This window comes from Stegostoma tigrinum, chromosome 10 (genome assembly GCF_030684315.1).
Source record: "Stegostoma tigrinum isolate sSteTig4 chromosome 10, sSteTig4.hap1, whole genome shotgun sequence".
Taxonomy (NCBI): domain Eukaryota; kingdom Metazoa; phylum Chordata; class Chondrichthyes; order Orectolobiformes; family Stegostomatidae; genus Stegostoma; species Stegostoma tigrinum.
In genome coordinates, this window is record NC_081363.1 from 51,596,867 (window position 1) to 51,620,784 (window position 23,918).

Consider the following 23,918-nt stretch of genomic DNA (forward strand, 5'->3'; position numbering starts at 1 on the left):
ACAGCACCTCATATTCCATTTGGCAACCTTGCAGCCCAATGGTATCAACGTGGACTTCACAAGCTTCAAAATCTCCCCTCCCCCTACCGTATCCCAAAACCAGCCCAGCTCATTCCCAACTCCCTAACCTGACTTTCCTCCCACCTATCCCCTCCTCCTACCTCCATCTCCTACCTACTAACCTCATCACGCCCCCTTGACCTGTCAGTCCTCCCTGGACTGACCTAACTCCCCACCTACACTCACCTTTACTGGCTCCAACCCCGCCTCTTTAAGCAGTCTGTCTCGTCTCCACCTATTTTCTCCTCTATCAATCTTCCATCCGCCTCGCCCTCTCTCCCTCTTTATTTCAGAACCTCTTTCCCCTCCCCCATTTCTGAAGAAGGGTCTAGGCCCAAAACGTCAGCCTTCCTGCTCCTCTGATGTTGCTTGGCCTGCTGTGTTCATCCAGCTCTACACCTCGTTATCACAGATTCTCCAGCCTCTGCAGTTCCTACTATCTCTGATTTGAATACGAATATGATCAACTTTGCATCCAAAATATCTGAGATGAGCCAAAGTTTGCACATATAGTAACTAATTTGTTGGTAAAATATTTTGGAGTAAGAACTCACTCAAAACTGTAAACTATATAAGAGATTTGATGTTTAAACATTGATACTAAAAATATTAACTTTTCAAGAAACAGTTTTGATTTCAGATGATGCACCATAGATGATTTGTAGTTCACTATCCTGTTGGTTCTTTGCTGTGTTTTGCTTTTCTCCATCTTCTTTGAGTGAGGCAATGACTCTCAACAGTTGGAATTTGCACTGTTAATGAAAGATGAGGAAAGATTATTTGAAGTACATCGTTATTAATATGGAACAATTTCAATCCAATTAGAGGTGACTGTAGTCCTGCACATTTTTGTAGCAAACTTGCTGAAAGTGTTTAAGAATGGAAATCCAGACCTGATAGCTAAAATTTCTAAGCTAACAGCATTAATAGTAACACCTGAATATCATAGCAGTTTTTGGTAATATTGTTGGTTGAGAAAGAGCAGTGGAGATGCTTTATTTTACTACATGATGCAGAAACATTTCTTCCTTGAAGAAATTCTGCCATATAGATACATGTACATTTGTTTTCAATAGAAGACACTGCATTGCTAAATGATACTTTACTCACCAGTTTCAGTTTGCAGTTTTCTATCTCAACCTGTTCAAGTCTTCTACTTGCTTCATATATATCTACCTCCATGAATTTTAATTGGTCAGCAGTACTTTTAACTTGGTTATAGAGGCTGTTTCGTAGTACAGCTAACAAACGCTTCAGTTGTGTCTGGTGAAAGAAATCAATGCATTTAATGTATTCTGGTATTGGTATTTGCTATTCTTCAATTATTCCAAAATTCACTTCACAAATGTGAGGCTGTTGGATGTGTGAATTGATCGTGGAATGGTGCATTTGGGACTTCCTGAGCATCAAATCCAACAAATTTATTTCTAAAACCATTTCAGTTTATGAATCACCAGTGAACAATGAAAATGGAAACAGAATGAGAAATAAAGGAAAAGAAAAATCCAGCAAACTTCTGGTGTGTAATTGTTCAAATGTTTCCTTGTTTGGTCTCCAGAATTGAGTAGTACAGGCTAAATTCTGGATGAAACTGGACAGTACAACATGAAATATCTGTAAGGAGCTGAATTTGTCTTAACTGCATAAATCAACTAATTCCATAACACAGGAAGGACTCTCTGGAATCAGAAATAACGGAGCTGGAGGAACACAGCAGGCCAGGCAGCATCAGAGGAGCAGGCAAGTTGACATTTTGATTCGGGTCCCTTCTTCAGAAACCTTTTAAACAAATTGGGGTAGCCTGATTTTATTCAGTTTTTGTCAGGCTAGAGTACTGAATGTCATAGCCCCCATTTGTCATAAATTACTGTTTTTGCTTTACATGCTAATGATGGCTGGCATAAGAAACTTGCCAATATTTTTGAGCAAGCTCTTGTTATAGCCTTTTTACCTAACTAGTATAAATGGTTGGCCATTAACTGATAAATTTGAATGATATTCAAACACATTCTCATTTGCTGTTCATTACTTACTTAATATTTTAGATTTGTTTCTTTTAACTAATTTTTATATTCTGTCATGTAATTTGCTCAAAGTTCTTTAAAATAAACCTATCTATTTTGAAAAGAGGATTAAGATCAAAAGAAGGCTAAGTTTCAAAGTATTTATAACTCACTTAGTCAATGTATAGATTTGATGTTGCATAGTTTATCCAATATCAAATGTTAAGATTTCCATGTGGGTTATCCTGAGCTGCTCCTATAATTTCAGCAGGGGGAATTTGTATTTACTGCTTTTCTGACATGTCTGCACTGAGGATAGGTTCAGATGGGAAAACACACACAAATTCTTAGCCATTGAGATTTGTAAATTGCTAAATTAACAACCTTCATGCTATCTAAAAGTCATTGCATCTGACTGGATGAAGTACAGCATCCTTTGGACCAACTTTCATTTATACAATTCTTCTGGAAGGATTTTGGTTTGTAATAATTCTCAGCTTCTGGTTTTGTTCATGGTAGCAGTGTGTATTCTTTCACGTCATGCATCTAAATGATTACAAAATCTACAAATAACATGGTGAATTCTTTGGTGCTGGTCATCAATTTGGATGTTTGATGATCTGTAGCCTGTTTTTCAAAGAAACTGCTCGGGGATTATTCAAATTGACTATGCCAAAAGCTTACACAGCTCTGTAGACTGCAAATTCCTAATCGCTAACAAATGGTACTTTTATTAAAATTGGGAGAGCTGCCTCATAGTTTGGTCAAATAACAATTTAGCACAGTGACACAGAAGCATGTCCGTAAGTTGCTGTATCTCAAAGAAAGTTGACATGCACAGAAAGCAAGCATTTAGGCAGATAAATGACATCAGGTTTTTTTTTATTGTCAGGAGATCAGCATTTGAGAAATTTATTCCAATTAAACAGTGTATTGATCAGGATACACCTGGAGTCCTATGTAGTTTTCATTATGCGCCTTAGAAGGAATACAATGAATGCCCTCTAGACTGGTTCATGGTATGAAGGGACTAATGAGCAGAGATTGAGTAAATTGGACCTGTGTTGACAGGGAAGATACTGAGAAAATGTTTCCTCTTGTTGGGGGAATCTAGAACACAGAGTCATGCTCAGAATATGGATTGGTTGTTCAGCACTACAGTTCTTCATTCAGTTTCTTGGCATGGAGGTTTACTTGTGCCACTGGGCCAGTTCAAATTAGTATGATTGTGAGAATGGTATCCTGAATGACAAGCAAGAAAATTGGAAATAGTGAAAGAAGTTCAAGAAATCAGAGGAAATACACAGTCATCAAAGGAGTTGCTTGGTGATTAGTGGTATATACTTCAGCGCAAGGAGTCGAGTGAATAGGGCAGATGAGCTGAAGGCACTGACGGAATTGCAAGCATGTTATACCTGTTACTGACATGTCACTTAAGGAAGGCCAGGAATGACAATTCGCTTTTTGGACAGAACAGAATGGCTGATTGTTTTTTTCCTAAACGGAAGGTGTTGCAATATTGGTTAAATATTGGGAAGGGATAATATGGCAGATCAAGCATTAACTATGAGCCACTTTGGCTGAATTGAGGAGCACAGCACAGCGGCTCAGTGGTTAGCACTGCTGCCTCACAGTATTAGGGACTCAGGTTCGATTCCAGGCTCAGGAGACTGTGGAGTTTGCACATTCTCCCTGTGTCTGTATGGATTTCTTCCTGGTGCTACAGTTTCCTCCCACATCCAAAAATGGGTTGGTTGGGTGGATTGTCTATGATAAATTGTCCGTCGTGCTCAGGCTGGGTGGATGAGTCATGGAAAATGCAGGGTGACAGGGAGAGGGTAGCGGGGTGGGTCTGAGTGGGATGCTCTTTGGAGGGCCAGTCTGGACTTGATGGTCTGAATGGCCTGCTTCCACACTAGGGATTTGATGAAAAGAATTGGTCATCACACTGCTGGGAGTGTACACTACAAATGTCCAAACATGAAAAAAAATTGTTAAAAAGATAGAAACGAATGGGCAGTAAATACAGGGGAGTTCTTAAAATATATTCAGCAAAGCTCTTTAGCCCGTACATGGCAAAACCAATGATGTAAACGGCACATCTGGTTTTAGTTTTACTTTGGGTAGGTTAAAGGGATGTCATACAGTGTGGAAATAGGCCCTTTGGCCCAACACAAAACCACACCAAACCCCACCCCACCCAATCTACACATCCCTGAACACTATGGGCAATTTAGCATGGCCAATCCACCTAGCATGCACAACTTTGGATTGTGGGAGGAAACCAGAGCACCCAGAGGAAAACCACGCAGACATGGGGAGAATGTGCAAATGCCAAACAGACAGTTGCTTGAGGGTGGAATCAAACCCGGGTCCCTGGTGCTGTGAGGCAGCAGTGCTAACCACTGAGCCACCATGCCGCCCCAAATGAGAGAGCCAAGTATCAATGAGAAAACATATTGGTCATAAGAACAATTCAGTTAGATTTAGACTGGTTATGGAAAAGACTAAGATTAAAGATAAAAGTTTTAAATTGAGGAAAAAACAATTTCATTATACTAAGACGTGAACAGGCAAAACGTGGACTTGAAAGAACTACTTGGAGGCAAACCAGCAGTCAGAGCTGTGGACTGTATTTGGGGATGGGGGGGGAAGTGAAAGAGGGTTAACAATAAATGTGTTCTCAAAATATAAAATGGCTTGACAGCAACATGATGGAAAGTTGCATCGATGGTGCTATTATGTGGCATTTGGCCATCAGTTGACTGCTCACTATTTCTCAGTTTGAGTTTGAACAAGTCTACTTAGTGTTAAAGGCTATTACAGCCTTAGTCCAAATATGGGTAGAAGAGATAAGTTACAGATGTGTGATTACCACTGACATCAAGGAAACCTGTCAAGTTGAAGCTGATAGGGTTGAATGTAAGAACTTTGTATTGGCTTCAGTCATAGCTAGCACAAAGGATGCTGCTTATATTTCTCGAAGGCTGAACGTTTTAACACGAGCATATCAATGTAGGAATCTCAAGGCAGTGCATTTGGTTTGACTATCCTTAGTTGCTTTATCAATAACCTTCCCTCTAACCTGAGTAGATATGCTTGATGATGACTGAACTGCTGTGTTCACTTTCATCAACAATGTTTCAAATAATTAGTACTGGTGAAACTGTTTGTTTACTGTGACTTGATGGTTCTCAGATTGTGGTATCATTCCAGACAAAAGACTCTAAATTTAAATTCTTGTATAAAAGGCATAATACTGATATTCTAGTAACTTAAACCTTTAAGTTAATGGCACATTTTCAATGCTACTCAACCTATATTTACAGTTGTAATATGAAAGTTACCTTAGATGAAAGGACCATTTCAGTTTTTGCCTTTATCTGAGTAATTGCTTTATCAAGTTCATGTTTCTCGTTTTTTTGAACTGTAAAATGAAGAAGTCATGTTTGGTTATAATATTTAATGGTTCAAATCAAGCCTTAATTTCAAGTTCTGGCTAAATATGCTAACTTATGCTCCAACTTGACAAGAATACTATTTTCCATGTTATATTTTCCTCTACGCAGTATGGATACAATATAATTCTTAGTGTATGGGATTTATGAAAGTACAAAATTCATTCTCTATTTCTGGCTCTCTATTGCATTCTATGAACACCTCACACATAGATAGAACATAGAACATTACAGCACAGTACAGGCCCTTCGGCCCTCAATGTTGTGCCGACCTGCCATACCAATCTGAAGCCCATCTAACCTACACTATTCCATGTATGTCCGTATGCTTGTCCAATGACGACTTAAATGTACTTAAGGTTGGCAAATCTACCACCGATTCTAAGATTTTGAATATGAAGTTTTTATTGAAACCATTTGTAAACTCAGTTTGGTTAGTGACTCCTCAAGAGGTCATTATATTAAAACAGGTAACAAGCATAATCTGAAGAGTGTCTGCTAGTATATTGAGAGCAACTAGAGAGAGTAGGCCGTACCTTAAAGATCAAAGAGGTTGTCTTTATGTTGAGCCTCAAGAGATGAAAGAGATATTAAATGAATATTTTGCATCAGATTTCACTGTGAAGAAAAGAAATGGAGGCTGGAGAACTCAGAGATAAATATTGATGTGTTGAAAACAGTTTACATTACAGGAAACGAAGTGTGGAAGTTTTGGAAATATAAATGTGGATAAATCTCCAGGGCCTTAGCTAGCATAACCCAGGAATTGTAGGGCCGCTTGCAGAAATATCTGTATCATCTATCTCTAATTCAGCGGCAGGAGTGGTGAGAGTGCAAGCTGGGGGCAGCTGGGCAAGTGAACTATTATATTCAGGCAGTGGTTAAACCCAAAACACTGCATGTTTAGTGTCTCCCACTCATTCTCCTCCTCTAACCAAAAAAGACTGTGTGGAAGGTCAGTAAGGTAAGCTTTATTTTCTTTAGGCAATCTTGAGTAGAGGGACTGGAATCTGGGGCAGTTGCATGTTCCTCTAGTAGGATGTGGGAGTTAAGGGCCACTACTAGTGTCCGTTGTGACTTCACCTGCAAGAAGTACACCCAACTCCAGCTCCTCACAGACTGCATTATGGAACTGGAGCTGGATGAACTCCGGGTCATTCGGGAGGCTGAGGGTGTGATAGATGAAGAGTTATAGGGAGGTTGTCACACCCAAGTTACAGGATAAAGATAGCTGGGTGACTGTTAGGAGGGGGAAAGGGAATAGGCAGACAGTGCAGGGATCCCCTGTGGCTGTTCCCCTCAATAATAAGAAGTGTACCACTTTGATAAGTATACTGTTGGTGGGGGGGGGTACCTACCAGGGGAAAGCCATAGCGGCCAGGTCTCTGGCTCTGTGGCTCAGAAGGGAAGGGGGAGAAGAATATTAGGGTGATATTGATAGGAGATTCGATTGTTAGGGGAACAGACAGGAAATTCTGTGGTCCCAAGCCAAACTCCTGAATGGTATGTTGCCTCCCGGGTGCCAGGGTCAGGGATGTCTTGGATCGAGTCGCCAGGATTCTTAAGGGTGATGGAGAGCAGCCAGAAGTTGTGGTACACATCGGTACCAATGACGCAGTTAGGAAAGGGATGAGGACCTGAAAAATAAATATCGGGAGTTAGGTTGAAAGGTAAGAGGCAGGACAAACAGAGTAGTAACCTTAGGATTACTACTGGTGCCACGGGCTAGTGAGGCTAGGAATAGAGAGCAACTGCAGCTGAAGATGTGGCTACAGAGCTAGTATAGGAGGGAGGGCTTCAGGTATGTGGATCATTGGGATACCTTTTGGGGAAGATGGGACTTGCGAAAGAAAGACGGCTTGCACCTGAATGGGTGGGGCACCAATATCTAATAGATTTGCTAGAGCTCTTCTGGAGGGCTTAAATTAGTTTGGCAGGGGGATGGGAACCAGAGCTATGGATCAGAGGATGGTATAGCTGGTGTGCAGGCAGGTACAGCATGCAGAGAGGGTTGAAGTGTCTCTATTTTAATGCAAGAAGCGTTAGGAATAAGTGTGACAATCATAGAGCATGGATCAGTACTTGGAGCTACGCTGCTGTGGCCATTACGGAAACTTAGATATCACAGGGGCAGGAATAGTTGTTGGACATGCCGGGATTTAGATGGGGGTGGGGGAGTGGCATTGCTAATTAGAGATGGTATCACAGCTGCAGAAAGGGAGGTTGCTGAGGAGGGTTTGTCTACTGAGTCAGTATGGGTGGAAGTCAGAAACAGGAAGGGAGCAGTCACTCTGTTGGGAGTTTTCTGTAGAAAACTGTGTCCAGGAATGATTTCTGACTCAATATGTGGATAGGCCGACTAAAGGGGAGGCCATATTGGGTTCGGTGCTTGGCAACGAACCAGCCCAGGTGTCAGATCTCTCAGTGGGAGAACATTTTGGTGACTTTTACTATAGTCACGGAGAAGAATAGCAGATGGTATGCGAAAGTATTTAATTGGGGGAGGGGGTATTACAGTGCTATCGGACAAGAACTGCGGAGCATAAATTGGGAACAGATGTTCTCAGGAAAATGCATGTCAGAAATGTGGAGGTTGTTTAGGGAGCACTTGCTATGAATACTGGAAAGGTTTATCCCACCTTGGCAAGGAAGGGATGGTAAAGATGAGGGAACCGTGGATGATGAGACATGTGGAATTTCTAGTCGAGAGGAGGAAGGAAGCTTACTTAAGGTTGAGGAAGCAAGGATCAGACAGAGCTCTAGATGGCTACAGGTAGCCAAGAAGGAACTGAAGAATTTTTTAAAAATTAATTAACAGGATGAGGATGTCAACCACAGAGCTGTGGGTCTCAAGTCAAATGTGGGCCACACCAGGTAAGAATGGCAGTTTTCTTCCCTAAAGGACATTAGTGAACCAGATGGGTTTTTCCGACAATCAACAAATCAATTCATGGTTATCATTAGACTCTTAATTCCAGCTATTTATTGAATTCAAATTCCACCATCTGCTATGATGGGATTTGAACCCAGGTCCCCAGATTAAAAGTCCAGCAATAATACCACTAGGCCATTGCCTCCCCTCAAATTAGGAGAGCTTGACAGGGGCATGTAAAAGCCTTGGCAGGTAGGATTAAGGAAAACCCGAAGGCATTCTGTACTTACGTGAGGAACAAGGGGATGGCCAGAGTGAGGGGAGGGCCGATCAGGGACAGTGGCAGGAAAATTAAGTATAAGAGCCGCAAGGTTATGCTGCAGCTCTATAAAACCCCGATTAGACCACACTTGGAATATTGTGTTCGGTTCTGGTCACCTCATTATAGGAAGGATGTGGAAGCTTCAGAGAGAGTGCAGAGTTTTATCAGGATGCTGCTGGACTGAAGGGCAGGTCTTATGAGGAAAGGTTGAGGGTGTTAGGGCTTTTCTCATTGGAGCGAAGAAAGACGAGCGGTGACGTGATAGAAATGTACAAGATGATGAGAGGCATAGATAGAGTGGATACCCAGAGACTTTTTCCCAGTGTGGAAATGACTATTACAAGGAGGCATAAATTTTAAGATGATTGGACGATTATATAGGGGAGATGTCAGAGGTAGGTTCTTTACACAGAGAGTGATGGTCGCATGGAATGAGCTGCTGGTGGAGGTGGTGAAATCAGGTACATCAGGGACATTTATGTGACTTTCAGATAGGCACATGGATGATAGTAAAATGTAGAGTCTGCGGGGTAGTTTGATCTTAGATTAGGATAATAGGTCAGCACAACATTGTGGGCCGAAGGGCCTGTACAGTGCTGTACTGTCCTCCGTTCCATGTTCTATAAATATGGGTGGGGTGTCAAATGACTGGAGAGTGACTGATATTGTGCCTTTGTTTAAGAAGGGATGTAAGGATAAGCTTGGGAATTATAGAACTGAGAGTCTAACTTTTGGTGGTGCGTAAGTTGTTGGAAGTGATTCTGAAAAATACGATTTATATGCATTTGGAGAGGCAAGGAATGATTAGGGATGGTCAGCATGCTTTAATGCAAGGGAAGTCATCAAACTCGATTAATTTTCTTTGAGGAAGTAACCAAGAAGATTGATGAGCACATAGTGGTAAACATTGTTTACTTGGACTTCAGTAAAGCCTTTGACAAGGTTCAACATGGTAGACTAATTAGTAAAGTTGGATCACATGGGATTCAGGGTGAGCTTGCCATTTGGATGCAAATTGGCTCAATGGCAGGAAAGAGAGTGTGATGGTGGAGGATTGTCTTTCTGATTGGAGGATTGCAACCACTGGTTTGAGGATTGGCACTGGGTCCATTTTTGTTTGTAATTTCTATAAATGACTTAGATGAGAATATTGAAGGTATGGTAAGTTTATAGATGACATAAAGATTGGTAGTATAGCAGACTGTGAAGAAGGTTATCTAATATTACAATATAGATCTTGATCAACTGGGTTTATGGGCTGAAGAGTAGCAAATGAAGTTTAATTTGGATACATGTGAGATATTGTATTTTGGTAAAACAAACAAAGGCAAGACTTATACAATTAAAAATAGGTCCTTGGTCAGTGTTGCAGAACATAGACATCTAGGGATTCAGTTTTAAAGTCTGCATCACATAAAGATAGGGTAGTTAAGAAGGTGTTTAACATGCTTGCTTTCATTGCTCAGACATGTGTAGGAGTGTAGGAGTTCAGACAACATATTAAGGATGTACAGGACTTCTGGAGCATAGTGTCCAGTTCTGTCTCCCTGTTATAGGAAAGAAATTACTGAGCTGGAGAAATTTCAGGAGAGGTTCACTAGGATGTTGCCGGGACTAGAGGATTGAATTATAAGGTGAGCTTGGATTGGCTGGGACTTCTTTCACTGGAGTGTAAGAGCTTGAGAGATGACCTTATAGAGGTTTATGAAGTAATGAGGGGTATAAATAAGGTGAGTGGCAGGTGTCTTTTACCTAGGATGGGAGATTTCTGCACCAGGGGGCATATTTTTAAGGTGAGAGGAGAAAGGCTTAAAAAAGACACGAGGGACAATTTCTTTACACAGAGTGGTTTGTGTGTGGAATGAACTTCCAGAGGAAGTGGTGGATCAGAGTCCAGTTATAACATTTAACAGACATTTAGATATGTACATGTGAAAGAAACAGTGAAAGAATCATCCAAAGGCAGCCTTTACTGAGAATACATGTATTTACAGAGTGAAACTTTACAGATAAATATTTCCTGACTCCACTAAACTCACCTCCGTGTCATTGTGTGTGTGTTCAACTAACTATTCAATCGATGCTCTTCACCTGTTTGTACCTAATTTCAACTAATTAATTCATACCCTTGGAAAAGTGATGAGCCATCTTCTTAAATCATCGTAGTCCATGTGGTGAAGAACTATATATGGAACTGTTAGTTCGAGAATTCTATGATTTTCACCCACTAACTACAGGAATGAAGATATACTGTAGTCAGGAATGGTATATGACTTCAAAGGGAAATTGTCTGCGGCCCTTGTTCTTATAGGGATAATAGTTTGAGGGTTTGGAACATATTGTTGAAGTAGCCTTGGAAATTCACTGCATTGTGTAATGGTACGAGTATAAAAATAGGCATGTTCTTAGGACTGTGTGCAGTTTTGACCTCTCTATGAAGGGATACTTGTGTTGGAAGCAAATCACAAAGTTCATTGCGTTGATTCCTAGGATGTAATGATTACCTCATGAGGAATGATTGAGTAGGTTGGGTTGCATTAATTGGAATTTTGAGGAAGGAGAGGTGATTTTAGTGAAACATGCAAGGTTCTGAAAGGGCTTGGCAGGACAGATGCAGATAGATGGGGGAATTTTGATCTGGAGGGCACAGTTTAAAAACCATGGTCTTCCATTTAAGACTGAGATAATGAGAAATTTCTTCTCTTAGATGCTCATTAATCTTTGGATTTCTTGTAGCAGAAAGCAGTGGAGCATGGACCATTGAACATAGTCAAGACTGAGTTAGAGATTTTTGAACTACAAGGGAGTCAAAGATTATGGTGATTTGGAGTTAAGGCTAAAATCTGATCAACTGTAAATTTACTGAGTGGCTCAGTGGACAGGAAGGGCTATATCTTCTCCTCTTTCCCATATTTTTTGTGATGATAAGCAAGTAGCCACAGTGCACTGATAGTGGAAAGCATGAAAGTTTAAGATGGTGGATAGAGTGCCAATTAAGCATGCTGCTTTCTTCCAGATGGTATAAAACTTTAAGTGTTGTTGGAGCTGTAATCATCCAAGTAAATGTACAATATTCTATCATGTTACTAATTTCTGTGTTATAAATGGTGGATATATTTTGGGGAGCTAGTATGTGAGTTGGCATTGCAAAATGGTCTCTGACCTACTCTTGTATCACTATATTTAAACACGAGTCTGGTTCAGTTTCCAGACAATGGTGACTCCCTTGGATGTTGATGGTGGCATATTCAGTAATGAAAAAGCCTGTGAATGCCATGAGGAGATGCTCAGTTTCTTTCTTGCATCACTTGATTGGTGTCCCATCTACCACCTGAAATCATTCACTCCATTTGGTGGAAACTGCGTGTACGTTATTCAACATGTACTGCAGCAACTACTCAAACCTCCTTCTTGACTCACAAACTTCACCATCCAGAGAACAAAGGCAACAGGTGCACAAAAATACCATATGCAAGTTTTCCTTTGAAGAAGCACACTATTCTGACTTAGAGTCATGGTCACAGAGATGTACAGCACAGAAACAGATGTTTCAGTCCAAACATCCATGCTGAGCATATATCCTAAATTTATCTAGTTCCATTTGCCAGCATTTGGCCCATATTCTTCCAAACCCTTTCTATTTGTGTATCCTTCCAGATGCTTTTCCAGTGTTGCAATTGCAGTAACGTCCACCACTTCCTCTGGCAGCTCATTCTACACACGAGCCTCTGCATGAAAAAGTCACCCCTTAGGGCCCTTTTAAAGTTTTCCCCTCTGACTTTAAACCTATGCCCTCTAGCTTTGGGCTCACCTACTCTGGGAAAGAAGACCTTGGCTATTTACCTTATCCAAGTGTACCACGATTTTATAAACCTCTATAAGGTTACCCCTCAGCCTCTAACGTTCCAGGGAAAATGGCCCCAGCCTATTCAGTCTCTCCCTATAGTTTAAGCACTCCAATTTCAGCAACAGCCTTGTAAATTTTTTATGAACTCTTTCAAGTTTCACAACGTCTTTCCTATAAGCGAGGAGACCAGAAATGAATGCAGTATTTCAAAAGTGGCTTAACCAAGTCTTGTACAGCCTTAATATCAGACCCCAACTTCTTTGCACTGACCAATAAAGGCAAGCTTACCAAATGTCGTCTTCACTGCTCTGTCTGCCTGAAACTCCACTTTCAAGGAACTATGAACTGGCATCCCGAGGTCTCTCCATTCAGCTACACTCCCCAGGATCTTATACACTCAATGGTAAGTCCTGTCCTAATTTTCCTTACCAAAATGTAATACCTCTTATTATCTAAATTAATCTCCATCTGCCAACCCTGAACCTATTGGCCAACTGATCACAAAGTCCTTTATACTCTCTAATAACGTTCCTCATTGTCCACTACTCCACTAATTTTGATGTCATCTGCAAACTTACTGACTATATCTCCTATATTCACATCCAATTCATTTATATAAATGTTAAAAAGCAGTGGACCCAGCATGGATCCTTGTGGCAGACTGCTGGTCACAGGCTTCCAATCCAAAAAACAACCCTCCACCATCTTGTCTCCACCTTTAAGCCAATTCTGTATCCAAATGGCTCTCCCTGGATTCCATGTGACTTAACTTCACTAACCAGTCTGAAATGTGAACCCTGCTGAAGTCCATATAAACAATGTCTACCACTCCGCTTTCTTCAATCCTCTTCATCACTTCTTCAAAAATCTCAAGTTAGTGAGATACAATTTCCCATGCACAAAGCCACGTTGGCTATCCCTAATCAGCCCTTGCCTTTCCAAGGCTTTCCCAGGCTTTTCCTGACCGCCTTTATTAAGTAATGGCACCTTACCACTAACTGCCAATGACGCAAATATCTCAGCAAGGCACCCAGCAATCACTTCCCTGGCTTCCCACAAAGTTCTAGTGTACACCTGATCAGGTCTCTTGGATTTAACCAATTTTATGCATTTTAAGCCATCCAGCATCACCTCCCCCTCTAATATGGACAAGATAGCACTATTTATTTCTCTAAGCTTCCAATTCCTTCTCTACAGTAAAAACTGATGCAAAGTACTCGATCAGTATCTCCTGCAATTCCACACATAGATGATCTAGTTGATTTTTAAGGAGCCTTACTCTCTCCCTAGTTACTCTTTTGTCCTTGATATATTTGTAGAATCTCTTTGGATTCTCCTTAAACCTATTTGCCTTCTTATTGTATCAACATTCTTTCACTGCTATTCAGTCAAAAACCTGGAACTTCCCATCTAACAGCACTGTGGGAGTACCTATACTAGATGGACTGTAATGATTCAAGAAGTCAACTCACCATTGCCTTCTCAAAGGCAAATAAGGATGGATAACAAATGCTGCCCTTGCCAGAAATGCTCAGTCCCATGAAAGAATAAAAACGAATTATTATTGATACTAGCAAAAGCCATAATTACCTTACCTTCACGTTCTTTATGTAGTTCATCACAAGCTGCTGACTCTTCAGCAAGCATGGATTCAAGAGTCTTTTGGGTGGATATTTTTTCCTGTAGTTCCTCTTTCACCTGATTTATAGTTCTATTTAAATTTTCAATTTCATTCTTTTGAAGTGAGAAATAGAAGTTCACAAACATTGCTTATGCTTGTGCTTTACGCACATGTAAGTATACAAACAGGTAAATGGGAACATAGTAAACTTACATTTCAATTGATAATATTGATATTTTAGAATACATTACCAACTGAATTTTTAAAACCAATTGGATTCAAATGTTCAACATGGCATATTTACAGTGGATATACTTGAGTACCAAATTACTGATCCTTGATGTTTCTAAATATATACAGTTACTTACGTCCTTGTGTTGATTTCTACAGGTAAATATTCACCATTTGATAGGTCACAGGTAATAATTCTATAATAGTAATTCTATAAGAATTCTCCTTTTTATTTGTTTAGAATCAGAGAAACATTAAAAAGAACACCAGATGCTAGTTTTTGCAGTCTGTCATGCCTTTCCCTGCTTGTATGAGTGTGCTTCCATTACTGTTTTGTTTTAATTAACAAGCAAAAATTAAAGATGCATACTTGAGTATCCTATGTACACTTTCAAAACATCTAAAAATTGCTAGCTATGTGAATGTATGCAAACCTAGACTGAAATATCCATTTAGAATATGTGGAATAATATGTCAAATAAATTGCAATCAGCAGCCATCAATAAGCACATCCTAAAATTACAAGCAAGATATATTTTACCTTCAGTTGTTTGAATTCTGCTAACAAATGTTCTTCCTTGCTGCTATATGCTGCTTTTTCTTCTGCCAGTTGCTGTTTAAGAGCCACAATCTTCTCAGTATATGTGTTAATCTCCAACTGTATTCTCTTAATCTGATGTTAAGAATAAAAGAGTGGTTAAAAAATAATCACTTTGTCCACAATGATCTTCTAAACAAAGATACATGTTTGTAAGGCACTATTGACCAAATATTGAACTGGAATGGCTATAAACAGGAACAGGTCAAAGGTTAGGGATCCTCTGGTGAGTAACTTGCCATCTGGCTCCTCAAGACCTGTCCACTGTCTATAATGGTAGAAGTCATGAGTGCGGTGGAATTTTCTCCACTTGTCTGGCTGAATACTGCTCCATGAGCACTCGAGGAACTTAGCACTATCACAGATATAGGATTTGTTTAATTGGCACGCTACCTAGTACCTGTAACATTCATCCATTCACCACTAAATTATTGTGGCAGCGCTGTCTACCAACTGCAAGATGCATCAGAGCAACTTAGTCAAGCTCCTTGATTGCATCTTCTTACTCGGTGACTGCTACCACCTTAGAAGGATAAGGGCAGCGTATACATTGGAATATCGCCAGTAAGTTCTCCTCCAAGCCACACACCATCCTGACTTATTACCATTCCTCACTGTTGTTGGGTCAAAATCCTGGAATTCTCTCCCACATCCCATGCACTGCTGTGGTTCAAGAATACAGATCATCACTACCTTCTCAAGGGCAATTAGGAATGGATATTAAATGCTTGCCCAGGCTGCAACCCCCAAATCACTCAATCCATTGCAAACTCTACAGCAAAAGTTGATAATTAATTCCAAGTAACATATTACCATATTCTCACTGCACAACAGTGCACAATTGGTGACAACTACACATGCAAAAACATCACATTGATAGACTTTGGTCTCATTTTTGTCTTCAAGAATAACTATCTTGGCCAAAAATCTGTGTTTTTCTCTTTTTCCTGAAAAGTGTGTGGATCTTTTGAGTATTTGGAGGCATAAACATTAACATAAATTGTATGTTAATCAATTCTGCATTTTTGTTTTAAAATAAATAGACATTTTTCTTTTATCAATGAAACCTCGTTGCTGGGATTTTTCATTCTAAGTCTCATACAAATAAACATATTGGAACTTCAGTACAATATCTATATGTTATGTTACAACCTGTGGAGTAGTGGGATTACAGTGATAGTGCAGTTCCCCCATTTCCCTCACAGCACTAACTAGTCATTTCAATACAATTATACCACTGACAGGTTCCTGAAAAAGTGAAAAATCGACTATGATCTGTCCATAAAAAAGCAGAAGAGATACAACTTTGCCAATTATTGCCCCATCATCATATTCTGATGGAAGGTGTTGTTATCCAGCAGCACTTTTCAACAAGTGCTCACTGAAATGTTCAGTTTGTGCTCTGCTAAGACCATGCAGCTCCAGAGCTCATTGTGGTTTTGGTCCAAAAGTGCAGCGAAGAGCAGAATCCCAGAGATGTGGCACCAGTAAAATTCAAGTCAATGGGAATCAAGGAAGAAGAAATTTCCACTGACTTCAGTCATGCCTAGTGCAAAGAAAGGCCTGAAACACTAACACTACTTATCTCCACAAATGCTGCCCAACTTGCTGAGTATTTCCAGCATTTTGAGTATAAATGTTGATGATTCCATTGTATTCAGTTCAGTTTAATTCAGAGATAGTAGGAACTGCAGATGCTGGATAATCTGAGATTACAAGGGGTAGAGCTGGATGAACACAGCAAGCCAAGCAGTATCAGAGAAGCATCTGAAGAACGGTCTAGGTCTGAAACGTCAGCTTTCCTGCTCCTCGGCCTGCTGTGTTCATCCAGCTCTACACCTCGTTATCTCAGTTTAATTCACAAGTCTTCAGGTAATGGAGTAGTCCTTTCATGCATGCAACAAGATCTAAATAATGTTCAAGCTAAATAATGTTCAAGCCAAATAAGTGGCAATAATATTTGCACCACAAATGCCAAGCAATGAACATCTCCAATAAGAAAGTGCCAAAACACCTTTTCTTGACATTAAACATTATCACCATCGTCCTAATTCTTATTTAACATCATTAGGGTTACCACTGACCAGCAACATAGTTGTAATAGCTACCTGACTCTTGTGGATGGGATTGAGTTTTCGGCAGCAGTATACTCCTCTATGGACTCCCCAAAACCTTTCTGTCATCCACAGTTAACACAAGTCAGGCAGACAATGGAATCTTTTCAACTTGTCTGGCTGAGTGTGGCTCCATCTTTATCTGTGATCTATATCACCTACAAGAGATATTACAATAACTCCTAAAGAAATTACCTCTACCACCCAGAAGGATAAAGGTAGCAGGCACTCCCATGCCCACTTCCAAGTGCCGCACCTTCATAAATCAGAAGTGTATCACCATTCTGCATTGTTGTTATGTTCGAACTCAATACTAAGCAGCACTTTGGGAGTACTTTCACTGCATGAACTGCAACAGATCATGAAGATGACTCAACACCACCTTCTCAAAGTGCAATAAATACCAGAAGATTCCATAGCTCATGAATAAATAAAAGAAAAATCCCATACTTCTGGAAGCAATCCTTCACGTTTCTTCTTCAAGGTCTTCATATGCATACTCAAGTGGGTTAGGTAATCCTCAGTAGTTGCTTTGATGTGCATAATACTTTTTGAGATCGATTCTTTTCTACTTTGGAGAGCTGCTCTATTTGTTAAACATAAAGGTAAATATAAGCGATTGTTCAATAAGAAATTATATTATTGCAGTTTCCTTAAATTAAGTAATTAAACCTACATTTTTCTATCATCCCTCTCAACATGAGTTTATAAACAATTAAGCAGATACACCCTGATTTTTAACCCCATGGGTACGTTATGGGCTGATGGTTCCATCTGCAGGTGGCAGGGGAATCTGTTGTGGGGCCACCTGCTGGAGGGAAAGGAGGTTGTGGAGGGAGGAGGAAAAGAAATGTAAAGGGGTTGAGAGAAGGCTGCAGAGGGGGCAAAGTAAGGGAGATTGCAGGCTCTGGGGGCGGGGAGGGAAAGCTGCAATGGCAGGAGAGGCAGGCTGCAAGAGGTGAGAGAGGGAGGATGTAAGGAGTGGGAGAAGGAGGCTGCAGCAAGGGATTTTGAGTCTCCCGTTGTGGGTCGTGAGGAAAAGGAGGATGCAACCAGGAGAAGCGGAAATCACGGATGGTGAAGGAAGAGGCTGCAAATGAGAGAAAGCAGTTTTCAAATTTTCAACAAGGCAACGCTCAGCCAACTGGAAGTCCAGAAAATTTGAAATCATTAAGAAAACAAATTCTTTGAAAATGACCATGGAGTCTCCAGTTTAAGAAAGCATAGGTTTGGGAGCTTGCCAAATGGAGAAAAATGTAATGAATGCTTATGTAATGAACACTACCAATTGTTAAATTTATACCTGGAATTAAGATCTGAGAAGCAATAAAAAGGGGTTGCAGCTACCTGATTAAAATGTTTTAACTAAATGCAGATGCAGTGGAAATGTATTAGTTGTGATCTCACCAGTCTTTGGAAGGTGAACTTAGGGCAAGGTGCATCATTTGTGTGGAAAGATTTGTATCAGTTACTTCAGGGAAAAAAAAAACGTTTTGTTGTCCCAATATAACAACTCCTTTGTCTTTATTCATTCATGGGATGAGGGCATCGCTGGGCAGGCAGCATGTATTGTCCATCCTTAATTGGCCCAGGGGCAGCTAAGAGTCAACCGCATTGCTGTGGGTCTGGAGTCACATGTAAGCCAGACCAGGTAAGGATGACACCTTCCTTCCCTAAAGGACATTAGTGAACCAGATGGGTTTTTCCAACAATCAACAATGGATTCAGTCATCATTAGATTCCTAATTCTAGATACTTCATTGAATTCAAATTCCACCATCTGCCGTGGCTGGATTCGAACCCAGGTCCCCAGAACATTACATGGGTCTCTGGATTAACAGTCCAATGATAATGCCACTAGGCCATCGCCTCCCCTCACTGTGTTGTCTTGGAAATTAACGCTTTCTTTGCATGGCTTCAAGATTAAAGATTGCTGATCAATGAAAATATTGATGACTTTTTCCAAAAATATGTCGTAGAATTTAAAAGCTTAATGACTTTGGAAGAAGAAATTCCTCCACATCTCCATGTTAAATGGCTGACCCTTTTAATTTTGAAACCAGACTTCTTAGTTCTAAATTGTACCACAAGGAGAAACATCCTCAAGCCTCCACCCTATCAAGCTCCCTCAGAACTGCATGTATTTTGATAAGATCATCTTTTGTCTAAACTATAGCCAGGAAGATCAGGTTCAATGTCATGCCCTGAATCGGACAGAGCTGTTGTTAACCTTTGATCCTGGTCCACAGCATCACTAGTCCTGATTGCCAGAGCTGTGCCTGTGGTGGGTGCATCATGATTCTCCATATTGTGAAGTGGGGTTTCACTGGGCCACTTATGATGCCCAATGTTTCTATATCACCCCCATGGCAATCTGGATGGAGTAGTTCCTGTCCACAGTTTTCACATCATGGGATTTTCCCATTTCCAGGAACTTTCAGGTAAGAAATATCGCAAAGGGCATTTTAGTTTCTCTCTTTGCTTCTTCCCATATGATGTGCAGAAGAAAGTCTAGATCCAGTGGGGTGGAGGTGTTGTATTGGTATAGAAGTGAAATCTGATAGGTCTCCTCACCCAGCCAAAGTCAATGTGCAGGTAGTTTGGAGCCCCCGTGTTTCTAAACCTTACCGTAGTTGTTCTTCTTTATCAAACTTGTGCATGTATTTTTGGAACTCCCCATGTAGAAACTCCATATTATCCCTAAATCAAAATTAATTTTTAATACTTCATTGAACATTCATTGTAACTATTAAAAAAGTATGTCATGTCAGATTATTTCCAATACATTATCAAAATAGTTAATGATTTAAATGCTGCATCAAGTTTAGACAATTTACAAATAGAATGGAATGCGAATGAAATCAAAAGGAAATTTTCATCTTTGGGGTTTTGATAAGTTTTAAAAAATTTATTCATGGGATGAGTGTGTTGCTGGCTATTTATATTTATTGTCCACCCCTTATTGCCCAGAAGGCAGTTAAGAGTCAACCACATTGCTGGGGGTCTGAAGTCACATGTAGACCACACCAGGTAAGGATGGCAGTTCTTCCACCATCTTCCGTGGTGAGTTTCGATCCCAGGTCCCTAGAGCATTATCTGGTCTCTGGATTAACAATCCAGGGATAATGCCACCAGGCTATCACCTCCAAGTGGAGGACTTGAGACTGTTGCCGGGGAACTGATGTAAAAGACTAAGAAATTCAAATGTTTATACAGTTACCAGATGAATTCATTATGAATGTTTGGCTTAGCTCCAAGAACTCTAATAAGCTCAGCCCAATAATGGTCTGTTTATGCAATTGTAAAGGAGCATACCAACTTTGTTTGATTGATATATTTCCTGATTGTTCATTGTAGAAGATTATCAATGCCTGTGTGTTTATTTGGCCAAGATTAAGAGGGGTAATGTGACTTTCTGTGCCTGTGTTTGATTGACAGGTTTATGAAAAGGTTAGAAATTCAATGTTTTGCCAAGGAATTTTTGAATGGCTCTTTATCATGAGAATTTTAAAGAGTTACAATTGCTGTTATAAGGCTCAGTTGTGTACCATATTCCCTCTTTATTTTGCAGTTATGCAATTGTACAGTTGCTGAGAGGGTCTGCACATGCCAACAGGTGTGCTAGTGCATCGAAACAACTGCTGCACATGGACCTCAGAAGTCCACACAGTGTAAATACAAACAGAGGGAATGCTGGTTGTGTATCATGTGCACTGACAGTGAAAGAGCATGGAAACGGCATGAGAGATTGGAAGGGCTATTGGAGTAATGAGGAGTATGGAGTGAATTTGGGGCACTGAGGTTTGGTGGGTGAAAGATGAGGGCTAGTGGGTCTAACAACAATGATTATGACTGACTAATGTCCCAGTAAATGGAGGTGGCAAGAAATGTTTGCCCATTTTCCTCTTCCTATTCAAAGGATCAGTAAAGTCTTGTAGTATCTCTCAGGTCACTTCAGGCTCTATGTATATAAGCAAATTTAAGAAAATTACGTGTTTGATTTTTGCAGAACTATGGATTCAAACAGAAATTCAATGTATATTAAATGTGCAGAACAACACTCATTTCTATTTAATTCAGGTAAATACAGAATATTTAATAACGATTTATCCTACTGTTATTCAGTACATTATCTTACTTGTGCTTCTCTTGAAGAGACAGTATCTCTTCTTCAAATTCTTGGTTTTGCTTTCTTATCTGTGACACATGTTCTTCTTTCACAGCAAGCAAATCTTTTACTACATCTAACCTGGAATATAAAGAAAGATATAAAACAATACTTTAGTGCAAATTATTGGGTATTGCTGGAAAAGAACACATACTGTCAAAACTTTTTGTCTGGTACTCAACAGGATTATTCGTAGGACATGCCAGCATAAAAGGAAAACAACATTTATACTGTTTGAAAGCAGAGTTTTGACTGGTTGGGAAATAGACTCTGATATTGCTTTAGAAAATGCACATTTTTGATGATAACTGACAGTTAACTGCTCAGCTTTATTTAAATTTTGAATAAAGCAGGTCAATGCATTGTCCCGAGAAATTGACTGATTTTTTTAAAAGTTAAAATAGGCCCATAATGCATATATGTTCTTTATGCCTGCGAAGAACAGGGGCCTGTAAATTAATATATAGCTTCCAGTACATACAAGTGTTTGCTGTGTTCTGTACAGGTTCTTGTACGCATTACTAAGGGAACTATACTATTTCACCTAGAGTATAATCTGATTTGAAAGAAAGGCCTGCGTTTCTACAAAGATTTTCATATCCACTGGACATCTCAAAATGGTACACGCAGTCAATGAAACACCTTTTGAAGAATCATTTTGTAATGTCAAAATGCGATAGCTGCAATTTGTTATTGTGAAAGTTTGCTGTAATGTAATAATAAATGGATAATGTAGCTTTGTAATGCTCAATGGGGGATAAATATTGCTCAGGACACACAGAATAATTCTGTTGTTCTGCTTCATAACAGTAAAGTAAGGGTAATGTCTCCACAGTCTAACCAGACTGTAGACTCGTTTCTCATCAGAGAGAAGACTGGTGGTAATTTAATCTGAGGATCATCACACCTCAGGTGAGGGGAGGGGGGAGGGGGAGGGGGAGGGGGGAGGGGGAGGGCCCTTCATGGTAACCTCAGCAGCTGTGTGAATTGATCCCATGCTGTTGGCATCACTCTGCATCGCAAAACAGCTTCCAGCCAACTGAGCTAACTTCTGCCCATTCAGATTAGTGCACTGGATCATTGATACCAAGCTGAACAGGCAAGTAAGCCCTGGTTTAATATCTCACACACAAGAGAACATTTCACTCCTTCTGCATTGTCCTGAAGTGTCGACCTTGGTTTTTGTGTTTAAGTCCTAGGGGTGAGACTTGAACACAGACACCACTCACAGGATGAGAGTGCAATCAACTGAGGCACAATTGACAGTTCTTGGATCTTGTAACAAGCACTTTTTAAATAAAATTTAAGATTCTGTCAAGGATTATGATGCTACACAAACTTACCGTTGTTTCATATTCTGAAGATTAGCTTTTGTTTCTAATTCATATTCCTTTGCTTTCTTCAATGCATCATGACGTGAATCACTTGTTTGTAAAAGTTCCTCATTTAGCATCTGAGCATCTGCTTTATTCTTTTTCGCCTGTAGAAAATATCATACTATTAGGAAGGATAACAAAGGAACATCATTGGGTTTTAAAAAAACTGACAAAATTATGCATTGTTTTGAAATAAGGTTTTCTGTTTAATTATTCTGATAATAAAAAATATAGCAAATGTCAGGATACAATCTCATCAGTCCAGTTAAAAGAATAACAAACTTCTTAATTCCTCAAGAATAAAAATGGCTGCTTAGGATTCAAATAAACATTAAAAATATGAGCTAGATTTTATCTTTTCCAAAAATGCTAAACTTGGTGTTGTATCATAAACTGGTGCAGATATGTTTTATTCCAAAGAGAAATACTTAGAATTTTGCAATTTATGTGTTAGTGAACATATCATATGAGTAACTGAGTCATATAAATAGGGGAGATCTCAAGCAAAAATGCACTGAAGGTGGGTCACTACAAATGTCTTCAAATTCCAGTGTTAAATGGCCAGGTTGAGAACATGAGCAGAACTCCAAGCCACCATATTATCTATGACCTTTGCTAAGTTTCATGTGTGCTCAGTGTCAAACAATTCATTTGAACTTAGGGCCAGCATATGAGTAATCAGAAAAGCATTCGAGGGTAGCTCGGAGCTATCAAACTGTACCACAACATTTACTCAGGAGAGGAGAGCGTTGCTCAGAGAAAATAATAGATCTTACTGGGGATATGAACAGAGTGGAGTTTTGGTGGAGTTACATCCAAAATTTATTTTCACATGCTTGTCAAGTTTAAATTGTACATAAGTGATGATTTTAAGCATCATAAGTATTATGATTTGCTGATCAGCAGTCTGTAAAAACACCTGTTATAAAGTTTAAATAAAACATTTCAGGAATTTTGTCTCAAATGCAATTGGAGTTCCAGCATATACTGGCCTCATTAAACATTTATATTAACTAGGCAGAGCCTCAGTCTGGATGCAGTGTGCTAGTGTTCTAAACAGTGGGATAGGACATGGGATTCTTGACTGATTGGTTAAATGGGATGCTGAGGCTGGAGATAAAACCCCAACTATCACAAAAGTGGCTCTACAAAATTCAAGGACTAGATGCCAATCGATTTTCAGAGTTATTGAGGCATCCACCTAACTGAGTAGCCCAAATGTGTTCAGTTCCATCAGCCAAAGCTCCC

General features: G+C 39.8%; 1 protein-coding gene across 1 annotated transcript in view; it reads right to left on the bottom strand.

Moving 5' to 3' along the window:
- ccdc175 (coiled-coil domain containing 175) overlaps positions 1 to 23,918 on the bottom strand; it is a 77,311-nt gene that overhangs the window by 3,585 nt on the left and 49,808 nt on the right. The window contains exons 9-17 of the mRNA XM_048537131.2: positions 22,638 to 22,774; positions 21,265 to 21,375; positions 19,755 to 19,826; positions 17,577 to 17,712; positions 14,956 to 15,087; positions 14,158 to 14,296; positions 5,411 to 5,490; positions 1,171 to 1,323; positions 710 to 812 (exon numbers count right to left, since the gene is read on the bottom strand). Of these exons, the coding sequence (XP_048393088.2) occupies positions 710 to 812; positions 1,171 to 1,323; positions 5,411 to 5,490; positions 14,158 to 14,296; positions 14,956 to 15,087; positions 17,577 to 17,712; positions 19,755 to 19,826; positions 21,265 to 21,375; positions 22,638 to 22,774 (1,063 nt within the window). The remainder of the gene's footprint in view (positions 1 to 709; positions 813 to 1,170; positions 1,324 to 5,410; positions 5,491 to 14,157; positions 14,297 to 14,955; positions 15,088 to 17,576; positions 17,713 to 19,754; positions 19,827 to 21,264; positions 21,376 to 22,637; positions 22,775 to 23,918) is intronic.